Below are 22353 nucleotides of genomic sequence, written 5' to 3'. Positions count from 1 at the left end.
TGATGTCACAAATGTCAATTTTATAAATATCGTCACTACTTTTAAAAAAACTTGTATCTTCGTCTGTCAATGAAAAGAAAATTGTAGTAAGTATGTATAGAATGCATATAGACTTACTGCGTTTTAACTTTGAGGAACAGCGCGAGATACGAGATTTTTTAAAAGTAGTGACGATATTTCAAAAATGAAAACTTACTTGATATGGGTAAAGTCACACCGCTGCACCCTAGCTACATATCTCGACAACATTGGAGTCCTGTACTGAGCTAGGTACTTGAGTAGGGACTTCTTGAACTGTGTGGGGGAGTCTCCGTCGTGAGGCATCGCGTCGGGGGGTAATTCTGGGCAGCGGGGGCTGAACCAGAGGCTGGGGAATAAATATTATAATACAGATGTAATATATATCGAAAATTCTTAAAATTACTTTTATTTCAAGTAAACAACTATTGTTTCATTATTACAAACATGTATTTGAATACTAACGAGTCTTAGGACCCACTGCACGTGGCCCGTGGCACAGTATAATAAAGAGTACTATCGTTCAGTATGGCCACTCCCGCTCCCCGCTGAAAGTGCCGCCCACCCCCTCTCAGTTACCTCACAGTTACCGCCTGTCAAAACCGCGAACAGTCGACCTGTCATATTTCAATCATACAAGCATAATACGCGTTCACCTACACGAGCTCAAACATAAGTAGAAGCCAACTGTTAGAAAAAAAAATATAGACCTTGAACCACAAATTCAAATATGAACAAAAAAAAAAAAGAATACTCACCCTTGTGTCCTATTCTCCCAGTCATCCATATACAAGTTGGCCGTGGACACTACCACCCGCAGAGAACCGTCCTCGTAGCACAGAATCATCATTTTTCTGAAAGAACACATAGTTTTCCTTCACATACATACAACATACATACAATCACGCCTGTATCCCATAAAGGGGTAGGCAGAGCACATGAAACTACTCAAGCTTCAGTGCCACTCTTGGCAAATAAGGGGTGGAAAGAAAACGAAACTGTGACATTGCAGTGACAGGTTGCCAGCCTCTCGCCTACGCCACAATTTAACCCATATCCCATAGTCGCCTTCTACGACACCCACGGGAAGAAAGGGGGTGGTGAAATTCTTAACCCGTCACCACACAGGGAAATAAATAAATAAATATTATAGGACATTCTTACACAGATTGACTGAGGCCCACGGTAAGCTCAAGAAGGCTTGTGTTGTGGGTACTCAGACAACGATACATAAAATATATAAATACTTATATACATAGAAAACATCCATTACTCAGGAATAAATATCTGTGCTCATCACACAAATAAATTCCCTTACCGGGATTCGAACCCGGGACCGCGGCGCAGCAGGCAGGGTCACTACCGACTGAGCCAGACCGGTCGTCGAATAGTTAAGAAGAAATATTTATTTGTATTATCGGCTGTGCTGTGCTCTACCACACAAAGCGGAATAGCATTCGCTATGCCCTACCCCCTACAATTTTTTAACCGGGATTCGAACCCGGGACCGCGGCGTAGCAGGCAGGGTCACTACCGACTGCGCCAGACCGGTCGTCGTAATAAATTTTAACTTACGTATGGTGTTTTGCAAAAGGCGATGCCATGGGCACCTGATAAGCTTCGACGTGAGGTTTCTTCGTACTGATGTTCTTGAGATCCGCACATTCTTCTCCATATAGTATGGTTAGCTTCTTTTCACTGAAACAAAAAATATTCATCATTTGTGAGTGTGCACGGAAAAACGACCCACTTTGTCGATTGCTACAAAGCCTCTTTGTCAGTTTATTCATATAGAGATACAAGTAAATCTCGCCTTAATGGTAACCGACAAAGTGGGACGTTTTACTATACACACTCACATTTATTTATTTAAACGTTATTGCACACATTTACAAAATAACCGGCCAAGAGCGTGTCGGGCCACGCTCAGTGTAGGGTTCTGTAGTGTCCCGCATTTTTTAACCCCCAACGCAAAAACGACGGGGTGTTATAAGTTTTACGTGTCTGTCTGTTTGTCTGTCTGTGTGTGTGTCTGTCTGTGGCATCGTAGCTCCCGAACGGATGAACCGATTTCGATTTAGTTTTTTTTATTTGAAAGCTGTGTTAGTCGGGAGTGTTCTTAGCCATGTTTCATGAAAATCGGTCCACTAGGTCGCGGTCGGGGGTTTTTCAAAATTTTAATTTTGTGGTTAGGTTATTTCAAAAACTGTTCAACGTAACAAGATCAAAATAATTTTCCTAGTTAGTCTTTATAAAGTTCTACTTTTGTGATTTTTTTCATATTTTTTATACATATAGTTCAAAAGTTAGAGGGGGGGGGGGGACACTTTTTTTTTTACTTTAGGAGATTATTTCCGAAAATATTAATTATATCAAAAAACGATTTTAGTAAACCCCTATTAATTTTTTAAATACCTATCCAACATTATATCACACGTTGGGGTTGGAATGAAACAAAAAATCAGTCCCCACTTTACATGTAGGGGGGGGGGGTTACCCTAACAAAACTTTTTTTCCACTTTTTATTTTACCACTTTGTCTGCGTGATTGATATACATATTGATTATTGATACCAAATTTCAGCTTTCTAGTGCTATTTGACTACGGAACCCTAAAAACCCAAGCAGTTAAAAATATAAAGTGTATGTGTACTAACCTGTATCCAGCGAAGTAATATTGCGCCAGTAGCCAAGCTGGTTCCACCATGAAGTTGATCTGAAGAGAGCATTGCAACTCGCCCAGACTGCGGTCCAGGATCTCTGTAAAACCAAAGAGAATCGAGTATTATAGAGAGTTATTGTCGAAGTAAAATGTGTAATCACAGGGCATAGACTGCCAAATCCCGGTAAGGGCATTTGTTTATGTGATGAGCACAGATATTTGTTACTGAGTCATGGATGTTTTCTATGTATATAAGTATTTATATACATACATACAATACATACATACAATCACGCCTGTATCCCATAAAAGGGTAGGCAGAGCACATGAAACTACCAAAGCTTCAGGGCCACTCTTGGCAAATAAGGGGTTGAAAGGAAACGAAACTGTGACATTGCAGTGACAGGTTGCCAGCCTCTCGCCTACGCCACAATTTAACCCATATCCCATAGTCGCCTTCTACGACACCCACGGGAAGAAAGGGGGTGGTGAAATTCTTAACCCGTCACCACACAGGCACTATTAATACTATACAAGCAAGTATTTATATAAGGTGCTCGCGAGGAACCCATATAACTTTAACGGCATATTCTTGGTCACATTTTAAGACTAAAATGTCATATAAACTTTTCTAGATTTCGTCTAGTTTCAGAGTTATTGCCAATTAAAAAAAAAAACATTTCCGTATTGTTACTCAGTAGAAAAGGTCTTCTTAACGGCGCTGATGCGCAATTGTGGAGCATAGTCTCACAGTATTAGTCATTGATAGATGTCAAAATGTGACAAGAAAAACTTCCAAAAAATTTGGTTTTTAGAAAAATAAATTAAGGAACTCATTTTAATTGCCAACTTTATGGATAAAAATTACTTTTTATGTGAAAATACGTCCAAAAAAGTAAAAAAAAATTTTTAAAAAAAATTTCTTTTTCGCGAAAAATTTTAAAATTCATATTACATTTTTTCTTTCTTTTGGCCTCAGAAACGCGTGGTTCAAATTATGCGGGTTCCTCGCGAGCACCTTGTATATTATAATTATATGTATACGTTGTCTGAGTACCCACAACACAAGCCTTCTTGAGCTTACCGTGGGCCTCAGTCAATCTGTGTAAGAATGTCCTATAAAACCAAATAGTCCTATAAACCTTGACATTGGCGGAATTATCGACGGGCCATAACACTTAAAAATAGATTAAAAATGTAGGGTCGAAAATGAAATTCCGATAGAAAAATTGAATTTAGCGATATTTTTACTATTTTTAACCCCCGACGCAAAAACGAAGGGTGTTTGTCTGTCTGTTTGTCTGTCTGTCTGTGTGTGTGTCTGTCTGTGGCATCGTAGCTCTCGAACGGATGAACCGATTTAGATTTAGTTTTTTTTTTGTCCGAAAGCTGAGTCAGCCTCAGAGCCATGTTTCATGAAAATCGGTCTACTATGTCGCAGTCGCGGGTTTTTTCAAAATTTTAATTTTGTGGTTAGGTTATGTAAAAGTAATTTGTAAACTTAGGTTATGTAAAAGGTGTTGTGGTGTCTTACCTAAAAAAGTGATGGAGGTTGGTTGACTATGTGTCTCCTTAGCGGCAGCAATAGTTGTGTAAAATATGTGATAGGGCGCGCTGGCGGCATGCTTAGCGGCCATTTTCCCTTCGGGCCGCACGACGGTTAGGTACTCTGTGGCGCGGCGCGTTGGAGGCACTATGGGCCGATAGTCATCTGCAAGTAAAGGTACTTATTTTATACTAGCTATTGCCCGCGACTTCGCTCGCGTTAAATTAGAAACTTGCGGAATATTCCATACAAACTTCCACCCCCCATTTTAGGGAAGTAGAAGGTTAGGAAAGAGACCTACAGTAGCTTTATTTTCTTAGACTTTTGTCTGTCTATACGGAGTTACGTATGTCTTTGATGGTAACCGACAAAGTGGGACGTTTTACTAAACACACTCACATAATAAAGTAAGTATGGATAAAAAAAAACATACCTTTAGTTTTTCCAGAATCTACAGCTTTTTTTTCTCCATCACCTTTAATACTGGTGTCCTTTTTATCAGAATTAGACGCAAAAGAATTTTTATCATCTTTCGAGTCCTTTACATCCCTTGAAAGTTTTATCTCTGTTTCTTTAGACGTTGAACTCTCTGGTTTTTGGTCTGTTTTGATTGTCTGTGGTGCATTGTTTGACTGTTTGGCAGGTGGAGGGTCTGGCGTCTTTGTGCTGTAAAAAATAGTACATTACGATACAAGTGCGTAAAAAAGGAATTTCGAAACGAGTGGCGATAAATCGACACGAGTTACGAATTTCCTTTTTGCACGTGTATCGTACGTTTTTAGTGCAGATGAGCCTCTGAAGTTTCGACCTGGCATATAATGAACCACTTTTTGCACTAGTGCGTAAAAAAAACACTATCTGTACTGAAAAAAAATACAAACAAAACACTTACTGGACATTATAACCTCAAGGAATATCAAGAGATGTTCAAGCGTAATGTTCAAGAGCAATAGAGTGTGATAGATCTCACGGTAACTCTTATAAACACTTTTTGAGCAATCGAGTAGTGAGATCTTGGAACAAACTCCCAGAACACGTGGTCTCAGCACAAAATGTGAATCAGTTTAAAAATAGACTAGACAATCACATCACATCTACAACTCGGCTATGATTACTGTCAAATGATTACTGGATACAGGCTATATCAGTTCTTTAACTGCCTGCCTGCTTATTAAATAATCTTCTTCTTTACATCCTGTTACCCTCTGCTGGGGTGTAGGGCTCGAATCATATTTCTCCATTTACTCAGGTCTTGGGCAGTTTGGGTGACCTCCTCCCACCCCATGCCTAGCACCCTAAGCTCCTGCTGAACTGAACGACGCCAGGTCGATTTAGGGCGGCATCGTTTCCGCTTGCCGGGTATATTCCAGATGAGGGCCATTTTGGATAGGTGGGTATCAGCCATCAGGTTTTCTGAGGATGTGTCCAATCCAATGCCATTTCCGCGTCTGGATTTCTTCGTGTACGGGTGCTTGTCCAGTTATTCTCCATAAAGCGAATTAAATAATAAATAAATAAATAAAATGTGTTTCATGTATAAATTCATAGCACTCACCTAGAACTCCGTGGCTCATACAGTTTCTTCTCAACAATGATTTCCAGCTGTTCTAAAATAAGTTGCCGCTGCAGACTCAATTCCGGTGGGATCGTGTAGTCCCCGCCGACACTTGTATCGAGGATGGCTTCCACTGCAAATACAGGGTAAAATTTCAATAGTGAATTGTAACATGTTTTCCTGATTCTATCAACAATAGGCTAGTTTCCCATACTTCAAATAAAATATTTTAAGCAGTGCATGAAATAAAGCACCACATAATTAGAAGAAAAATATGGACAGCAGTTATGTTTGAACATAATTCCTATTTAATAAGTCAAAGAGAAAGTAAATGAATTGACCGTGACATCACTCGTTAGTATTTCATAGTGCTTCCATATTACCGCCAAGGAGTGGAATGTCCTGCCTGAGTCTGTGTTTCCGCATGAGTACAATCCAGGTCTCTTTAAAGCAAGAGTAAATAGGTATCTCATAGGCAAGCGTGCTCTACCGTAGACCGCATCATCACTTACCATCAGGTGTGATGGTGGTCAAACGTCTACCTATTCATATTAAAAAAAAAGGCAGTGTTTTGACAGTTCTTAAAAAGAAGCTGATTTGACTAGTAGGAAACTAGCCTATTGATTTTTTTTATTATAAACTGGCCAGTGATTGACCTTAGTCGCACCTGATGGAAAGTGATGACAATGTCGAAGTTGTAGCTCACTAGTGTAATAATATCGTCAGTACAACGGGTGTAGGTATATCGAACTGCGGTATACGTCAGGAGTTAGTGCTAGCAATGTGCCAAATGTGCGCCAAAATTTGAGCAATGTGCTCTTTAAACTCCAGAGAAATTTTAAGAAATTAATGATACCCTACATACTGACGTCAGGTCAGCGGGTGCACTTCCAGTCTTAAAGTACTGCCTAGGGTTAAAGTACTGCCTAGGGTTAGTGCTCGCAATGTGCTTCCACTTGTATGAAGCACAAAACAAACTACCGGTAATTGCTGAAATAATAATGAATTTTCCAACTTACAATGTGGATGACTGAACTCCCTCAAATGCGCGGGGTTCCTCCTGTAGCACTTATCACCATAACTGCACTCCTTTTTCACACGTTTGGCATTTTTATCAACTGAAAACAATATGTTAGTTTCACACAAGTAATATTAGCAAATTAATAAATATGGGTAACCATGCAATGAGAAATATTACCGTCCATGGTGTCCTTCCGCTTGTTTGCTGCATTCATATTGTGTAAATACCAGTATTTTTCAATATATTTGCATTTATTTGCAAACTTTGGCAGTATACGTAGAAATTTCACGTTCAAACTGTCGTTTGTCAGTGGACAGTGTCAACTGTGACAAATTTGACATCTCTCGACTACGTTCCAAATGTAAGAACTTTTCTAAGCCAGAAGGAAAACCAAAACAAAGAATATAATAAATATAAATAGAACTATATTAACAGTAAGCATAGCTTTAACGTAACATAGTCATAATAGTTGTAATATGATGATGTGACGAGTAAATTATTATTTATGAATAAATGATAGAATTGAATTGAATTATTTATGATATTATGCCATCAAGGTTAAATAAAACTGGTTTTTTTTTATTGATGATTTTTTTATTAACAACCTGCGCCCACGAGTCCCTCAAAAAAAGTTTGGTAGAGATGCTTAGTTCTCGATTATGATTGGTTACAATCGAAAACTTAAATTATAAAGCTGTTTACACACACTAGGTTTTTAAAAACCGGTAAAATCACTTTTTTTCTATTGACACATCTCTAGTCTCTTGTCTATGCTTTATCAGTGTTGCTAGTCTACAAATTTGACCCAAATTAAAGATTTTTTTCATGTTTTGTATTTTCCAATTATTTTATTTAGTTGATCTACTTGTCCAATCCAATAAGTTTTGTAAGTTACCTACTGCAATATTGTTTTAATGTTAATTTCTCTTTGAATTTCATAACTAAAATAAAACGAAATGTATAAAAGTGTGGATGGATTATTCCATCTAGCTATGGTAATACTAACTGTGGCATTTGCTTTGCTTTGCTGCTTAAGCTGCTTTGCAAAAGTTGCAAAACAGGAATATCATTTATATTTCAATAAAATTACAAAATACAAATTTATATTTTTACATATTTCATTATTTTCCTCCGAAACATTATTGAAAAGGTATATATCTCTTTAAAACTGTTAAATCGTCTATTTATTTAATAAAATTTATAGTTGGTACGTACTATGAAGTTAACTTCTTCATTGTGCCAAATATTTGCAATATTTCTATTACATTTTCTTTTAAACACGCTTTTATTATTTAATAAACCGTTTGAAAGCATAAAATCTAAAATTTGCTGACTTATAATAATAATAATTTGAAAGAAATAATAGTACTTAATAAAGACGTCTATTCAAAAGTTTGAAGCAAGTCTGTATTCTTTCAATCTACCGAAATGGCTCAATCGGAATATCGGAATGGCTTGTTTTTTAATCAATAAAGACTAAACACACTGTTTTTTTCAGATATGGACGATCCTTTCATCTCCTGCCCGTACGAGCCTAACCATCGGGTTCCGCGTTCCCGCATCCAAGGTCACATTGTAAAATGCCAGAAGAACTACCCGGAGCTTGCTATATGCCCGTTCAACGCTACTCACCGGTATCCGGCGGCTCAAATAAAACACCATGTTGCTAACTGTCCTACAAAGCAGGTAAATATTTAATAAAATAATTTGATTTGTTCCCTACGTCGAAATCAGGTAAATGTGAGTTTTAATTACACTACAACCAAGCCCTGGTAGCCTAGCGGTAAGTACGTGCGACTTGTTCCGGAGGTCGCGGGTCCAAACCTCAGCTCACACCAATGAGTTTTTCGGAATTTATGTGTGAAATGTCATTTGATATTTGCCAGTCGCTTTTCAGTGAAGGAGAAACATCGTGAGGAAACCGCACTAATTCCAATAAGGTCTAGTTTACCCTTCGGGTTGGAAGGTCAGATGGCAGTCGCTTTCATAAAAACTAGTGCCTACACCAAATCTTGGGATTAGTTGTCAAAGCGGACCCCAGGCTCGCATGAGCCGTGGCAAATGCCGGGATAACGCAAGGAGGAGGCACTGCAACCAAAATATGTGCGCTCACAATTTTTTTTTAGCTTGAATAGGTAGACGTTTGACCATGACCACTCCTGATGGTAAGTGATCATGCGGTCTACGGTGGAGCACGCTTTATTCTGAGATACCATAGACATTAAACTTTAGTCAGACATATTAAAATTTTAATCAATAAACGGTTGCACTCACATTATTATAATGCATGAGTGCATGGAGTTTAGCCACTGCAAGGAGACTCCTATAAATTCTTTAGTTAAGCCGTGAACTCAATTTCTTTATTTTTATTGTTTATTGTAAACCTTTGTGTTCTTTTTTCTTGCTCATTGTGTGCCATTGCTATGTTGTGTTGTGGATATAAAAAAAGTTACTTATTTATCTATATGCCTGAAGACGGGTCTCTTAAATGACTGGAAACATATTGCAACAGTCACAAGTAATATAATGTGGTTATAACCATTTATTTACCAACTGGAAACCGCAGAATGCAAGCCCGGGCGCCCTGTTCACTCATGGAAGCGGTCCGTCGAAAATGAGCTACGAGCGGCTGGTTTGAGCTGGAGCGAGGCCACAAGGGTCGCTGAAGATAGAAAGGCGTGGCGCGAGCTTGTGAAGGCCCTTTGCACCTCTGGGGTGCCTTTTAGGACTACAACATACATACATAACCATTTATTGATTAAACACCATACAGTTTTGTTCTTTGAGGCCAAGGTGGTGGCTCAAGATAGAAAGGTGTGGAAAGATCTTGTGGAGGCCCTGTGCACCTATGGGCTGCCTTAGGAACGTTCAACGTCTACTTTATGCAGCCTTATGCGTCTGCATATTTTAGATAGATAGATAGATACAATACTCTTTATTGGCACACCTCAGCAAAGATCCAGACAAAAGATACAGTAGAGACAAAACAAGTTTTAATGGGATGGTATAAAGTAGAGATGGGCCGAATATGGACTTTGCCGAATACGAATATTCGGCCGAACATTCGGTTCAGCTCTTACCGAACCGAATATTCGGTTACGCCATATTTTTAAAGCGGATGTGAACTATTAAATGATTGAGATAATGGTTACATATGTTACTACAACTATTTTCTTATTAATTATGCTTTAGTGGATAAATAAAAGTTAGTTAAAACAACTCTGAACTCTTCTCAACTCTCAAACTACAGTTTTTTTTAACTTTTTTACAAAACAATTGTATTTACATTTTGAGGCATGGGTAATTAATTATCTCTTTTTATTAGTTCCTTGGAAAGTTACTAAAAAGGAGCTTATTATCCAACGGAATACGTGAGATCCTCATTAGTTATTTACTTTATTCGGTAAATATTCGGCAATGCAACCGAATTATTCGGCCGAATACGAACATTGAAAAACTTGCCGAATACCGAATATTCGGCCCATCTCTAGTATAAAAGATATTATGCATTGTTTCAGGCTATGTTCCCTGAAGATGTTCCAGCAAAGGCTGCTGGAGCCCTGACGAAGCCAAAGCCGATATTGCAAAAGGAATATTTACCGGAGACAGACCCTAATCATGAGATTTGGGACAATTAATGTGCCATTTTTTTATTTCGGTGGGACCAGTGTCTTAAAAATAAGGTAATGTTATTAAAAAAATATGTTATTCAGGGTATAAAATGAGTGATTTTATGGGTTATGATTTCTGAATTCAACTACACTTTACATCTGATTCTGGTCAGGTCACACAGTCAAGATATTTGTCATACCTTTAACATTGTAGATCTGACAATAATTTTATTAGTATCTGAGCAGATAGTCACACCAATTTTTTTTTTGTACAGATGGTGTTATTTTTACGCACTAGTGCGAGAAGTGATTCATTACTTGTCAGGTTGAAACTATTGAGGGCCATTTGTACTGAAAAACGTAGTACGATACACGTGCTAAAAGGAAATTCGTAATTCGTGTCGGGAGTGTTTTAATTTATCGCCACTCGTTTTGAACTTCCTTTTTTACGCACTTGTATCGTATGTACTATTTCGGTGCAGATGGTGTTTTTATTACGCACTAGTACGAGAAGTGGTTCGTTTCTCGTCAGACCGAAGCTTCGGAGGGCCATCTGTACTGGCAAACGTCGTATGATGCACGTGCGAAAAGGAAATTTGTAACTCGTGTCGATTTAAATTTAAAACACTCCCTTTGGTCGCACTTGTATCATAATGTACTATTGTTATGATTGTATAAATAGATTTATCAATTATTTAACTCGAAAGAGTATAAAAATGTTGTTTTATATGTGGCATTTTTAGGAAAAAGGTACCATTGTAGCTTAAGCATAAGGAAGGGTCCTTATGCTTAAGCGAGGGGGGTAACAGATGATTTGTATAACATTACAGGCGTATTTCAGCTTTATGGTAAGTTACAATGTGGTAACTTTTACTAGAGAATGTCGCATATAACTTATAGACGGTCAAACAAATCTTGTCGCTAAAAAAATGCGGCAAATGTTTCTTAAGATGCAAGGTAGGGGCAAAGGTTTTCCCATAGAACATTTGAATTTCGCGCCATTTTTTTAATAGACTATTTCCTCTAGTCTTACCGCGTAGTTTTACCAGTTGACACACACACATACATACACATACAATCACGCCTGTCATAAAGGGGTAAGCAGAGCACATGAACTACTAAAGTTTCAGTGCCACTCTTGGTAAAAAGGGGTTGATAGAAATCAAAATTGTGCTATTTCCAATTGTTACCAGTTGAACCACTGGGAATGTTTTTCCCAATATACTTACTGATAGAAAGGGCTAGGCGATAGGTATATAGGTAGGTTAGGTTTGTTAGATACTTATAGATGCCCAAAGGGCATCTAGAAATAGGAGCCCCGTGCGTGGGGCTCCGTCGAAACAGTTGTCGCGTCTGGTTTCGTAAAAAAAAGCTAAGTCTTACAATCGAGTAAGAGATATTGGGAAGAAAATTCCCAATGGTTCAAACCTGGTAAAACTACTCACTCGGTAAGACACTGGTCCCACCGCGAGCTAGTTAACTATGAGCTATCGGCTATAAAAATGAACAAAAGATAAGCACTCCCGTGCAAATAAAAGAGACACGGCTATTTTGATAGCTCACCGCTGGGCGAGTAACTATAAACATCGCCGTGTCTCTTTCATTTACACGGAAGTGATTATCTTTTGTTCGTTTTTATAGCCGATAGCTCATAGTTTACTAGCTCGCGGTGGGACTAGTGCCTAAGCCTACAGGGAATAGGTATTTTTATTTAGTGCTAAGATTTGGTTAACCGTTTAAACTAGGGGTGTACCGTGTCTTTAAAATGAACTTCCAATATTATCTAAGCTAACGTGTACATAGCTATAAGTGACATGTATTCTATGTGATTAAGAATTACATTTTGTTTTAAATATTCAACTTGTATGTTTTTTTGACCCCCGACGCAAAAACGACGGGGTGTTATAAGTTTGACGTGTCTGTCTGTCTGTGGCATCGTAGCTCCCGAACGGATGAACCGATTTTGATTTGGTTTTTTTTTGTTTGAAAGCTGAGTTAGTGTTCTTAGCCATGTTTCATGAAAATCGGTCCACTATGTCGGGGTCGGAGTTTTTTTTCAAAATTTTAATTTTGTGGTTAGGTTATTACACTAGTATCACCGAATATACAGGAAGTCCCACGACTTTGCCACATATAGGGAAACTAGGTAAAGTACGGTCAGGGGGCCGATTTTTGAGTCTCGAATTCAGAAAATTGTCACTGAAAATAATAGGCAATTCACCGTTTTCAACCGGTATTTTAGTGAAAATGAGACTCAAAAATCGGCCCCCGGTCGACCAAATTAAATCCTAGGCCACTGTCACACCTCGGAGACTGGCGATCAAATATATGAAAGAGGCGCGTTCCTAGCACACAGTCTAAGTTCGTGTAGGTGAACGCGTACTATGCTTGTATGAGTGAGATATGATAGGCCGACTGGTCGCGTTTTTGACAGGCGGTAACTGTGAGGTAACCGAGAGGGAGTGGGCAGCACTTTCAGCGGGGAGCGGGAGTGGCCATACTGTACGATAGTACTCTTTATCATACTGGTGCTGTATTTGTCACAGAAGTCACTTCGACGTTTACTGTGGAAAGGTTCTAAAGTGGCCTAGGATTCAAATTGCTTTGACTGTACCTTTAATAAAGCAGATAGGAAAATTTATTGAAAGATTTTATTTTGAAAAGAATTTACAATCACATTCAAAGAATCGGTCCATATTGATACTACCAAAGACCTATATAACTTCGTATAGACAGATTAAAGTCTAAGAAAAGAACGTACCCCAAAACCATACCAAAAAAGGTACGGTGAGCTAGATGGCGATACACCTTTGGGGTACGCTCGGCTAGATGGTGCTAATAGTAATATTTGACATTTTAAAACATATCAAGCTAAGAATATGGGCCAAATTGTCAAAACTGAGGTTCAAAAGTTTTAAGCCTGTGTCGAGAGATGGCAGTCTATGCACTGTGATTACACATTTTACTTTGACAGTAACGCTCTTTATATTAATACTCGATCCTCTTTGATACTACTAATGGGAAAGTGTGTGTGTCTGTTTGTCCGTCTTTCACGGCAAAACGGAGCGACTAATTGACGTGATTTTTTAGTGGAGATAGTTGAAGGGATGGACAGTGACATAGGCCACTTTTGTCTCTTTCTAACGCGAGCGAAGCCGCGGGAAAAAGCTAGTTTGAGCATAAAGAGTCACGCTATGACCATTATTTATCACATTTGAGATATTTTTTGTTTTGACTTTACTGGCCTCAGAGATAGGTGCAATATGACCTATAATAGCAAGGCCAGTTGCAAAAATCAAAACAATAATTTATCTCCAACTTTTATTATATTGCAACTCAATCTCTGTGTGACCGTCTTCATGTTCAGAAGTTTATCGTTCCTAACTCCAGTTAAGTTTGTTCGTGAACAAATTTATTGAATAGAAGTCAATCATGAGACTATTTTCTTCCATCGGTAAGTTCCATTCAATCAGCTCTTTATATTTTAGGTACATCCGATAATTTAGCAGCATACATACATACATGTGTAATCCAAATGGTAAGACTATGTAATTGTATGTGGTAATCCGTCGTAAATAACTATACAAAGCAAAAATCAATATTTTTTTTTTTTGCAAAAATTTAATTTTTGGCACAAGATTTTATCGCCGACGGTATTACCTACCTGTCTTTCAACAGGCTCTCCGAGATGACTAAAAACCCCCTACTCGATGGGGATACGACGTTTCATACCAGAGTTCCTATGACCACCTTTCTGCTCCATCATCAGAGCTCCATGATACCAAAACATTGCATTGTCTCGTGATTTAGAGGTATAAATAGGTGTGCAAAATTTCAGTTCAATCGGAAACCAGGAAGTGGGTCAAATTTAGCTTCTACGATTTGACACACACTAACATATTAACAAGGCAAGTTGAATAAAAGCTTGTAAAAAGGTACACATGTACGGTTGTAATCACCACCTAATCTAATGTACCACATTTCTTGCAAATAAAATATTTCATTTCATTTCATTTCACGGTCTGTATCCCGGTCTAATGAAAATAACAGTGAATCATTCAAAAACTCTGTACATATCGCTTGATTATTTTTATACGGTCGCAATAGGTTTTTGTGTTACGAATTTCTCGATTTCTAGCAAAAAGTTTCAAAGTAACTATAGTTGATTTTGAAATGATGCGACTTGGCATTTATTAAAGCGGTGCGGAGCCCCAATTTCTAAACTTCTCTTCAATTCGTTGCAGGGCTCACAGCATTGCTGCTGCTAATACTGCCAACTGATGCTGACTACGTCACCTGGTCTCAATGCAGTCGCTATGGCCGTCGTGAACGCGTCAGAGTATACCCAACCGACACAGAAGCTACTTGGCTAAACATCGCCATGTGTCGCATCAAAACTGTAACCCTGTATGACCTTGACGGCCTACCCAACCTAGTCTTTCTCTTCTTGAGCTATAATGACATAGAAAATATACAAACCGATGTGTTCCGCTCCCTTCCGAAATTAACAAAACTAGAGTTAGGATACAATAAGCTTAAACAAGCGCCTGTTTTTGTACAAAATTCCTGCTCTAACCTAGTAGAGTTATTCCTATGGAATAACCAGATTGAAAATATAAATAATGCTGATACTTTTTCCCCTTGTTCTAAATTACAAAGAATATTCCTATCAAGTAATAAGATTGATCATCTCCATCCCGATTTGTTTAAGTCTTTACCCGACTTAAAAGAATTGTATATATATCGTAACAAAATCAGTTTTATTCCTGATAAAATGTTTGAAAATAACAAGCTGGAAAGGCTGGATTTGCAAGAGAATCAGTTGAGCTACTTGTCTGCTAACTTTATTGAGAATCTGCCACGTTTGAGATACATTTTTTTCTCGGATAATCCTTGGGAGTGTGCCTGCTTTTATGAGCTTATCGCGGAGATGGAGAAGGCCCCTGAACTCACGTATGAGGGTTTTAAATCAGAATGTTTGAACAATGGCACGAAAACGTGCAACAGACAGAGCTCTTCCAAGACTTCAAACGAAGTTGTCTCGCGCTTAGGTTAGGAACGGTATCGTGAAGGAGTAGCGCGTAAATAAAGTGTTAAATTTTTATATTGCCGCCTTTTTATTTTTAACCGCCTTCCAAATCTCAAGGGAAGGGGTTCTCAATTCGTCTGTATGTTTTTTTATTTTTTTTAATGTTTGTTCCTCGATATCTCCGTCGTTACTGGACCGATTTTGAAATTTTTTTTTTGATTGAATGTATACGCATACAGATTGGTCCCATTTTTCTCAGAACCCAGTTCTAGTGGTGGGATTCTGGAGAAATCGAGGGAACTCCTCAAATCTGAAAGGCATCCATATGGTGATTTTTGTGTTTTTAAAGGAACAGCATGCATTTACGTACGGAACAGTGACATTTGGTGCAGTGGAACTCATGATGGTCAGAATGGAACTCCTCAAATCCGAACGGCACACTTATAGAGACTTTGGTATTTTTATAAGAACAGCATACACTTACGTCCAGAACAGTGACATTTGGTGCAGTGGAACTGCTGATGATGGTCAGAACGGAACTCCTCAAATCTGAACGGCACACTTATAGTGACTTTGGTATTTTATAAGAACAGCATGCACTTACGTCCAGAACAGTGACATTTGGTGCAGTGGAACTGCTGATGAAGAGTGAGCCGCCCCTGGTTAGAGTTCCGTTCTGATAATCATTCTCATCTGTAAGTACTTCAGAATCATCCAAATTTCAAAATTGGTTCAGAAATGACGGAGATATCGAATAACAAACATTAAAAAATATACAGACGAATTGATAACATAATCCAACATTTGAAAGTATTTATCACCAAAACCCCAAAGGAAGGCGGTTTTTTTTAATTAAAAATCATTCTACTATATAACTCACCTTGTGAGAGTATACCAAGATACCAAGAGTAGGTATACAATTTTTTTAAGTGTGGGAAATGAGGGGAAAATAAATATCCGAAAGTGTCTTCTGTAACTAACACTATATGGGCAATTAGGCGCGAAATAAATAGTTATTTGTTATACAAGAGGGCAAAGTTGTATTTTAACGCCGAGTGTGGAATTGAAAAACGAGCAAGTGAAAGGATTCTATAGTTGAACCACGAGCGAAGCGAGTGGTTCAAGAATAGAATCCTGAACTTGCGAGTTTTTTAACACATGAGAAGTAAAATACATTTGCACCCGAGTGTAACACAAAACTTTTCCCCTCACTATAGCGAGGAAACTACAACGCAAAAATGCGTTTATCACTGCTTCCAGTAGTTCCACAGGTGGTAAATTATCTTTATTACTAGATTCACCTACTTTTATCAATTTTAAAGCAGTTAATTTGACTTTATTCAAGGTCAAATTACTTTACCCACTAGTGGATAAAATGCGTTTTTACCCGCTGGTATTAAAGGACAAAACACGTGTTTCCGAGCTAGTGAGGGGAAAATATTATTATTAAACGTGTAACGTTATAAATGCAAAAGTCTTGGCAAAGAATACCTTTTTGTACCTTTTGGCGTAGAAACTAGGTACATGGGGTCCCAGCGCGAACAAGTTATTCACAGAAATCGCGACGCGTCTGGTTGAGGTAGCTGGTGACCGAGGAGCTGGCGACTTCCTCGCACAACGTATCAGCTTTGCGATACAGCGAGGAAATGTCGCCAGTATCCTTGGTACAATGCCTCAAGGGCCTATTTTAGACATTAGCTAGCTTTTAAGTTTAGTCTTGGTTTCTTATACAATTGTGTACCTAAATATATTCTTGTAAATATAAATGGTAACTCTGACAGTGACAATGACGTATACTTTGACAAAATTGCCATTTAGTACCTGTTTGTAACAATCAGCGTAAATAGTAGGGCAATTCCACGTAACTGTAATGTAAGTGACCACTTCATTGCATGTTTTTTTATTTATGATGCAAATTGAAGTCTTAATTTATCTCTAGATAAGCCTACTTTTAATCCTTAGATATATTGATATTTAAATTAGCACCATGAATAAAAAAACATGCAAATAATTGGTCACTTACATTACTCTGTTACATGGAATTACCCAGTAGTTGAATAAAAAACAACATTTAGTTGAATATATTTTATTTCTCATGTTCGTGGATACATTATATTGCCCACTGGGCTCTATAAGGTTTATTCGCTTTGCGGCGTGGCGACGCGAAGGGATCGCTCGAGGTTCCTCAAAGACGGCGTCACGGCCGTACCTAAGTCTTCCACCACGCTCGATAGATACACTGCAAATAAGTAGACAACACTGTAAAATAGTTATTTGTGCAACAAGAGAGTTAATATTTGCATCAAGTGACTTTGAGCCCCGAAGAAACCAAAAATTTCAATTTACGATAAAATCTCTACGCTTGCGGTTCGTTTAGTTGAATCTTAACCCGCTGAGTTTAGACAAGTTATTGCTGCAAGTTTTGAGACAGAAGTATGTGCAAGAAAGAGATGCAGATATTTGCCACTCACTCTTAGGCCGTTTTCACATTATCCGATCCGATATCGGATGTCGGAAGGATTTCAATAGAAAAAATCCAAGATGGCGCCTGTAATGTATGGGTTATCGGTCCGACATCCGATATCGGATCGGATAATGTGAAAACGCACTAACCCAAAGAGGATCGAGTATTATAGAGAATGACTGTCAAAGTAAAATGTGTAATCACAGTGCATAGACTGCCATCTCTCGACACCGGCTTAAAACTTGTGAACCTCAGTTTTGTCAATTTGGCCCATATTCTTAGCTTGATATGTTTTAAAATGTCAAATATTAATATTAGCGCCATCTAGCCGAGCGTACCCCAAAGGTGTATCGCCATCTAGCTCACCGTACCTTTTTCTGTATGGTTTATAAGTACCTGTTTGTAACAATCAGCGTAAATAGTAGTTGAATAAAAAACAGAACATTTAGTTGAATATATTTTATTTCTCATGTTCGTGGATACATTATATTGCCCACTGGGCTCTATAAGGTTTATTCGCTTTGCGGCGTGGCGACGCGAAGGGATCGCTCGAGGTTCTTCAAAGAGGGCGTCACGGCCGTACCTAAGTCTTCCACCACGCTCGATAGATACACTGCAAATTAGTAGAGAACACTGTAAAATAGTTATTTGTGCAACAAGAGAGCAAGGTTGATATTTGCAGTGACAAATTTGAGCCCCGAAGAAATCAAAGATTTTAATATTGAACCGCGAGTGTAGCGAGTGGTTCGATAAGTGGAATCTTGATTGCAAGGGTTTCAAGTAGGGATGTCGCATGTGTCACATTCGCGAATGCGAATGCGAATGTGCGAATAAAAAAATAAAAAACCAAAATAAAAACCAAGCAATCACCAACAACCCGCTAGGTAAAAATGCTATTGGTCAAAATGCCGAGTACGAACTTCACGCCGTACGAATTTGAGCTATCTGCGCATGCGCGAGACGACACGACAGTCGACAAGTAGCAATTGGAGCGGCCGGCGCGGGCGAGGAACAAGCTGCGACTTGCACATATTCGCATTCGCAAAACATTCGCATCGTTTGAAGCGAAGGCGAATGTTTTTTTTTTTTTTATGAAATAGGCAGCAAACGAGCAGACGAGCCGCCTGATGGTAAGCAGTCATCGCCGCCCATGGACATAAGCAAATGTGGACATGTCAATGCAAATGCTTAAAAGAATACGAATCTTTCGCATATGCGAATGCAAATATTCGTAACATCCCTAGTTTCAAGGCACGAAGGTTAAACAAACTTTGCCACCGAGTGAAACACAAAAATGTTCACCACACGAATAAAATACTAACTATAAAACATCAAATCCATAAATTCATTAAATATTTATGATTCAAAATCATTTACAGGTAAAATATGTAGAGTTATTTACCTATGTCTGTGAGGCATCGCTTGGTCCCTAATGCGTCCATATTTCGGATGTTCAGTATCTTCTCTGCGTACACTTCGCATGTATGTGTGCAAATCTGAAATCAACAAGATTTTGAATTAATAAATGTAATAAGTTTTTTTGCAAAAAATTAAATATTGGCATAAGCTTTTATTGCCGACTGTACCTTTCTTTCAACAGTCATCTACTGCTCTAAGAGACGTTTCTAAAAACCCCTTACTCGATGGGGATACGACGTTTCATAACAGGGTTCCTATGACCACCTTTCTGCTCCATCATCAGATCAGCTCCATGATACCATAATATTGCATTGTCACGTGATTTACATATGTGAGCAAAATTTCAGCTCAATCGGAAACCGGGAAGTTGGTCAAATTTAGCTTCTACGTTTTGACGCACACTAACATACTAACAAGGCAAGTTGAATAAAAGCTTGTAAAAAGTTCTTTTGTGATAATAATCACAGCTTTTTAAGATTCCGTGGCTCAAAAAGAAAAACGGAACCCTAAGTGCGTTTTCACATTATCCGATCCGATATCGGATGTCGGAAGGATTTCAATGGAAAAAATCCAAGATGGCGCCTGTAAAGCATGGGATATCGGTTTGACATCCGATATCGGATCGGATAATGTGAAAACGCTAATAATAGTGTGTCTGACTCTCACTTGGCCAAATTATAAACAATACTAGCTTTTGCTCGCGGCTTCGCTCGCGTTAGAAAGAGACAAAAAGTAGCCTACGTCACTCTCCATCCCTTCAACTACCTCCACTTAAAAAATCACGACAATTCGTCGCTCCGTTTTGCCGTGAAGGACGGACAAACAAACAGACACACACACTTTCCCATTTATAATATTAGTATGGATAATATTTATTGTTTACCTCTGACAAAAACTGCCAGGGCGCCTGTTTCTCTGATAGATGCATCTCTAGATGTTGGGGCAATGTCATCAGGTATTGGCCAATCTGAAAAAAAAAAAAATTACATACATACATATAATCACGCCTGTAGCACAGTATAATAAAGAATACTATCAGTACAGTATGGCCCGTCCCGCTCCCCGCTGAAAGTGCCGCCCAACCCCTCTCGGTTACCTCACAGTTACCGCCTGTCAAAAACGCGAACAGTCGACCTGTCATATTTCACTCATACAAGCATAGTACGCGTTCACCTACACGAGCTTAGACTGTGTGCTAGGAACGCGCCTCTTTCATATATTTGATCGCCAGTGTCCGAGGTGTGCCTGTAGCCCATAAAGGGGTAGGCAGAGCACATGAACTACTAAGTGTCAGTGAAAGAAATCCAAATTGTGACATTGCAGTGACAGGTTGCCAGCCTCTCGCCTACGCCACAATTTAACCCATATCCCACAGTCGACTTCTACGACACCCACGGGAAGAAAGGGGGTGGTGAAATTCTTAACCCGTCTCCACACAGGGTAATAAACCGGGTATAAATAAATATTGTGTAGTAAATATCATCATCATCCTCCTTGCGTTATCCCGGCATTTGCCACGGCTCATGGGAGCCTGGGGTCCGCTGTGACAACTAATATCAAGATTTGGCGTAGGCACTAGTTTTACGAAAGCGACTGCCATCTGACCTTCCAACCCAAAGGGTAACTAGCCCTTATTGGAATTAGTTGGGTTTCCTCACGATATTTTCCTTCACCGAAAAGCGACTGGCAAATATCAAATTCACTTCTCGCACTAGTGCCGAAAAAAGCACCATCTGTACTGAAAAAAAAAAAAAATGGCACATACGTGCTACTGGCACAGAAGGGTTGTATTGATCACAGACCTTGTGTCACCGGCACAGGATGTTTATTTTGACCACAGAACGTGTTAAAGTACCTCGGTGATATACTCCTGCGGTGAGAGTGAGAAGTCAGGCAAGTCTGTGGTCAGGGCGTCATTGTTGTTCCATACATTCAGCGATGGGATTTTATCTGAAATGATCAAATCAAGGGTGAACAGGCATCTTCTGGGCGAGCTCACTCCATCGTAGGCCACGTCTTTGCCTTTGGCTAGTCCACAGAACTTAATTTAGATAGAAGAAACAAATTCATATATTTGTATAGGGGCCGAGCGTGTCAAATTTTGTACTGAAGTTGATTCTTGCCTGTAATTTTAAATATGTCTCAGGCTCTTGATTGTTCATAATTTTTGTGTTGTTGCAATTGAATATCACGTAACGAGGCATTTTTTATGTTTTGGTTGACTTCAACTTACAAAAATTGACGCCCGAAAGCTGCAAGCTGCGAGTAAAGACGGACAACTCAGTGGATTTCACTGAGTTCATTTGACACGCTAAGTAGATACGTTTGCTTGATCTATGGTATATATGAAATCTGTGGGCTAGTCTGTGGCCAAGAGTAAGCCCATTCATAATAAAAAAAAAAAAGAAAAAAATTAGCATGGGACACGTGTTATGGCGCAATTTCATTAGTCGATAACTGGTTCGGTATACAGCAAAGACATATATAACTCCGTATATAGACAGATAAAGTCTAAGAAAAAAAACGTACCATACAGAAAAAGGTACGGTGGCCCAGATGGCATTACACCTTTCGGGTACGCTCAGTTAGATGGCGCTTATATTAATATTTGACATTTTATCACATATCAAGCTAAGAATATGGGCCAAATTGTCAAAACTGAGGTTCAAAAGTTTTAAGCCTGTGTCGAGAGATGGCAGTCTATGCACTGTGATTACACATTTTACTTCGACAGTAACTCTCTACACGGTGTTTCCGGTATCACTCAAAACCTCAGACACCCCAACTGATTTTTATTTTTTTAAACTCATCTAGAGTATTCATTTTTTAATCTGATCGTTACTTTTTTTTAAATTGAATTTTTAATTTTCTGTACAGCTCTACTTGACTTTTAACTCTACACTCAATAAAATAATTGCTAACTACCATCATAAACCATAAGACTATTTATTTGTGTACGTTACTGCAACGACATAAGGTTTACCAATAGACAGCTAAGATGTCACTGTAAAACACTTTAAAGCTTTGTC

The 22353-nt window shown here is 38.7% G+C and overlaps 3 protein-coding genes and 1 long non-coding RNA gene across 7 annotated transcripts in view; 2 read left to right on the top strand and 2 right to left on the bottom strand.

The window, feature by feature from the left end:
- The window catches only part of LOC125239935 (probable tyrosyl-DNA phosphodiesterase), a 31634-nt gene extending 24541 nt beyond the window's left edge, over positions 1 to 7093 (bottom strand). The window contains exons 1-9 of the mRNA XM_048147712.1: positions 6979 to 7093; positions 6800 to 6898; positions 5781 to 5913; positions 4659 to 4891; positions 4214 to 4390; positions 2675 to 2777; positions 1594 to 1716; positions 777 to 872; positions 197 to 367 (exon numbers count right to left, since the gene is read on the bottom strand). Of these exons, the coding sequence (XP_048003669.1) occupies positions 197 to 367; positions 777 to 872; positions 1594 to 1716; positions 2675 to 2777; positions 4214 to 4390; positions 4659 to 4891; positions 5781 to 5913; positions 6800 to 6898; positions 6979 to 7015 (1172 nt within the window). The 5' untranslated portion in view covers positions 7016 to 7093. The remainder of the gene's footprint in view (positions 1 to 196; positions 368 to 776; positions 873 to 1593; positions 1717 to 2674; positions 2778 to 4213; positions 4391 to 4658; positions 4892 to 5780; positions 5914 to 6799; positions 6899 to 6978) is intronic.
- A 703-nt stretch (positions 7094 to 7796) lies between these two features.
- On the top strand, positions 7797 to 12272 carry LOC125239823 (gametocyte-specific factor 1-like). Of its 2 annotated transcripts, none has more exons than XM_048147533.1 (3): positions 7797 to 7951; positions 8300 to 8487; positions 10320 to 12272. In XM_048147533.1, the coding sequence occupies exons 2-3, from the start codon at positions 8302 to 8304 to the stop codon at positions 10437 to 10439; spliced, it is 306 nt and encodes a 101-aa protein (XP_048003490.1). In that variant the 5' UTR covers positions 7797 to 7951; positions 8300 to 8301; the 3' UTR covers positions 10440 to 12272. The 2 variants fall into 2 exon arrangements, with proteins under 2 accessions (XP_048003490.1, XP_048003491.1); XM_048147534.1 differs by having other exon boundaries at positions 7832 to 8008.
- Positions 12273 to 13579: 1307 nt separating this feature from the next.
- Positions 13580 to 15037, top strand: LOC125239900. The gene is made up of 2 exons (XR_007178572.1): positions 13580 to 13866; positions 14657 to 15037. It is a non-coding gene; the product is annotated as an uncharacterized LOC125239900 (long non-coding RNA).
- Positions 15038 to 17511: 2474 nt separating this feature from the next.
- The window catches only part of LOC125239915 (conserved oligomeric Golgi complex subunit 7), a 31186-nt gene continuing 26344 nt past the window's right edge, over positions 17512 to 22353 (bottom strand). For 2 of the 3 annotated variants that reach the window (XM_048147685.1, XM_048147687.1), the window contains 4 exons: positions 21180 to 21274; positions 20208 to 20291; positions 19308 to 19401; positions 18329 to 18518 (listed from right to left, as the gene is read on the bottom strand). In XM_048147685.1, coding sequence (XP_048003642.1) covers positions 18418 to 18518; positions 19308 to 19401; positions 20208 to 20291; positions 21180 to 21274 — 374 coding nt within the window. In that variant the 3' untranslated portion in view covers positions 18329 to 18417. Of the gene's footprint in view, positions 17681 to 18328; positions 18519 to 19307; positions 19402 to 20207; positions 20292 to 21179; positions 21275 to 22353 lie in introns of those variants that run through there. The other variant, XM_048147686.1, reaches the window with a different exon arrangement.

The sequence above is a fragment of the Leguminivora glycinivorella genome, chromosome 26, assembly GCF_023078275.1.
Source record: "Leguminivora glycinivorella isolate SPB_JAAS2020 chromosome 26, LegGlyc_1.1, whole genome shotgun sequence".
NCBI lineage: Eukaryota > Metazoa > Arthropoda > Insecta > Lepidoptera > Tortricidae > Leguminivora > Leguminivora glycinivorella.
Note: the sequence above shows the minus strand (reverse complement) of the source record. Positions and strands in the feature narration are given on the sequence as shown.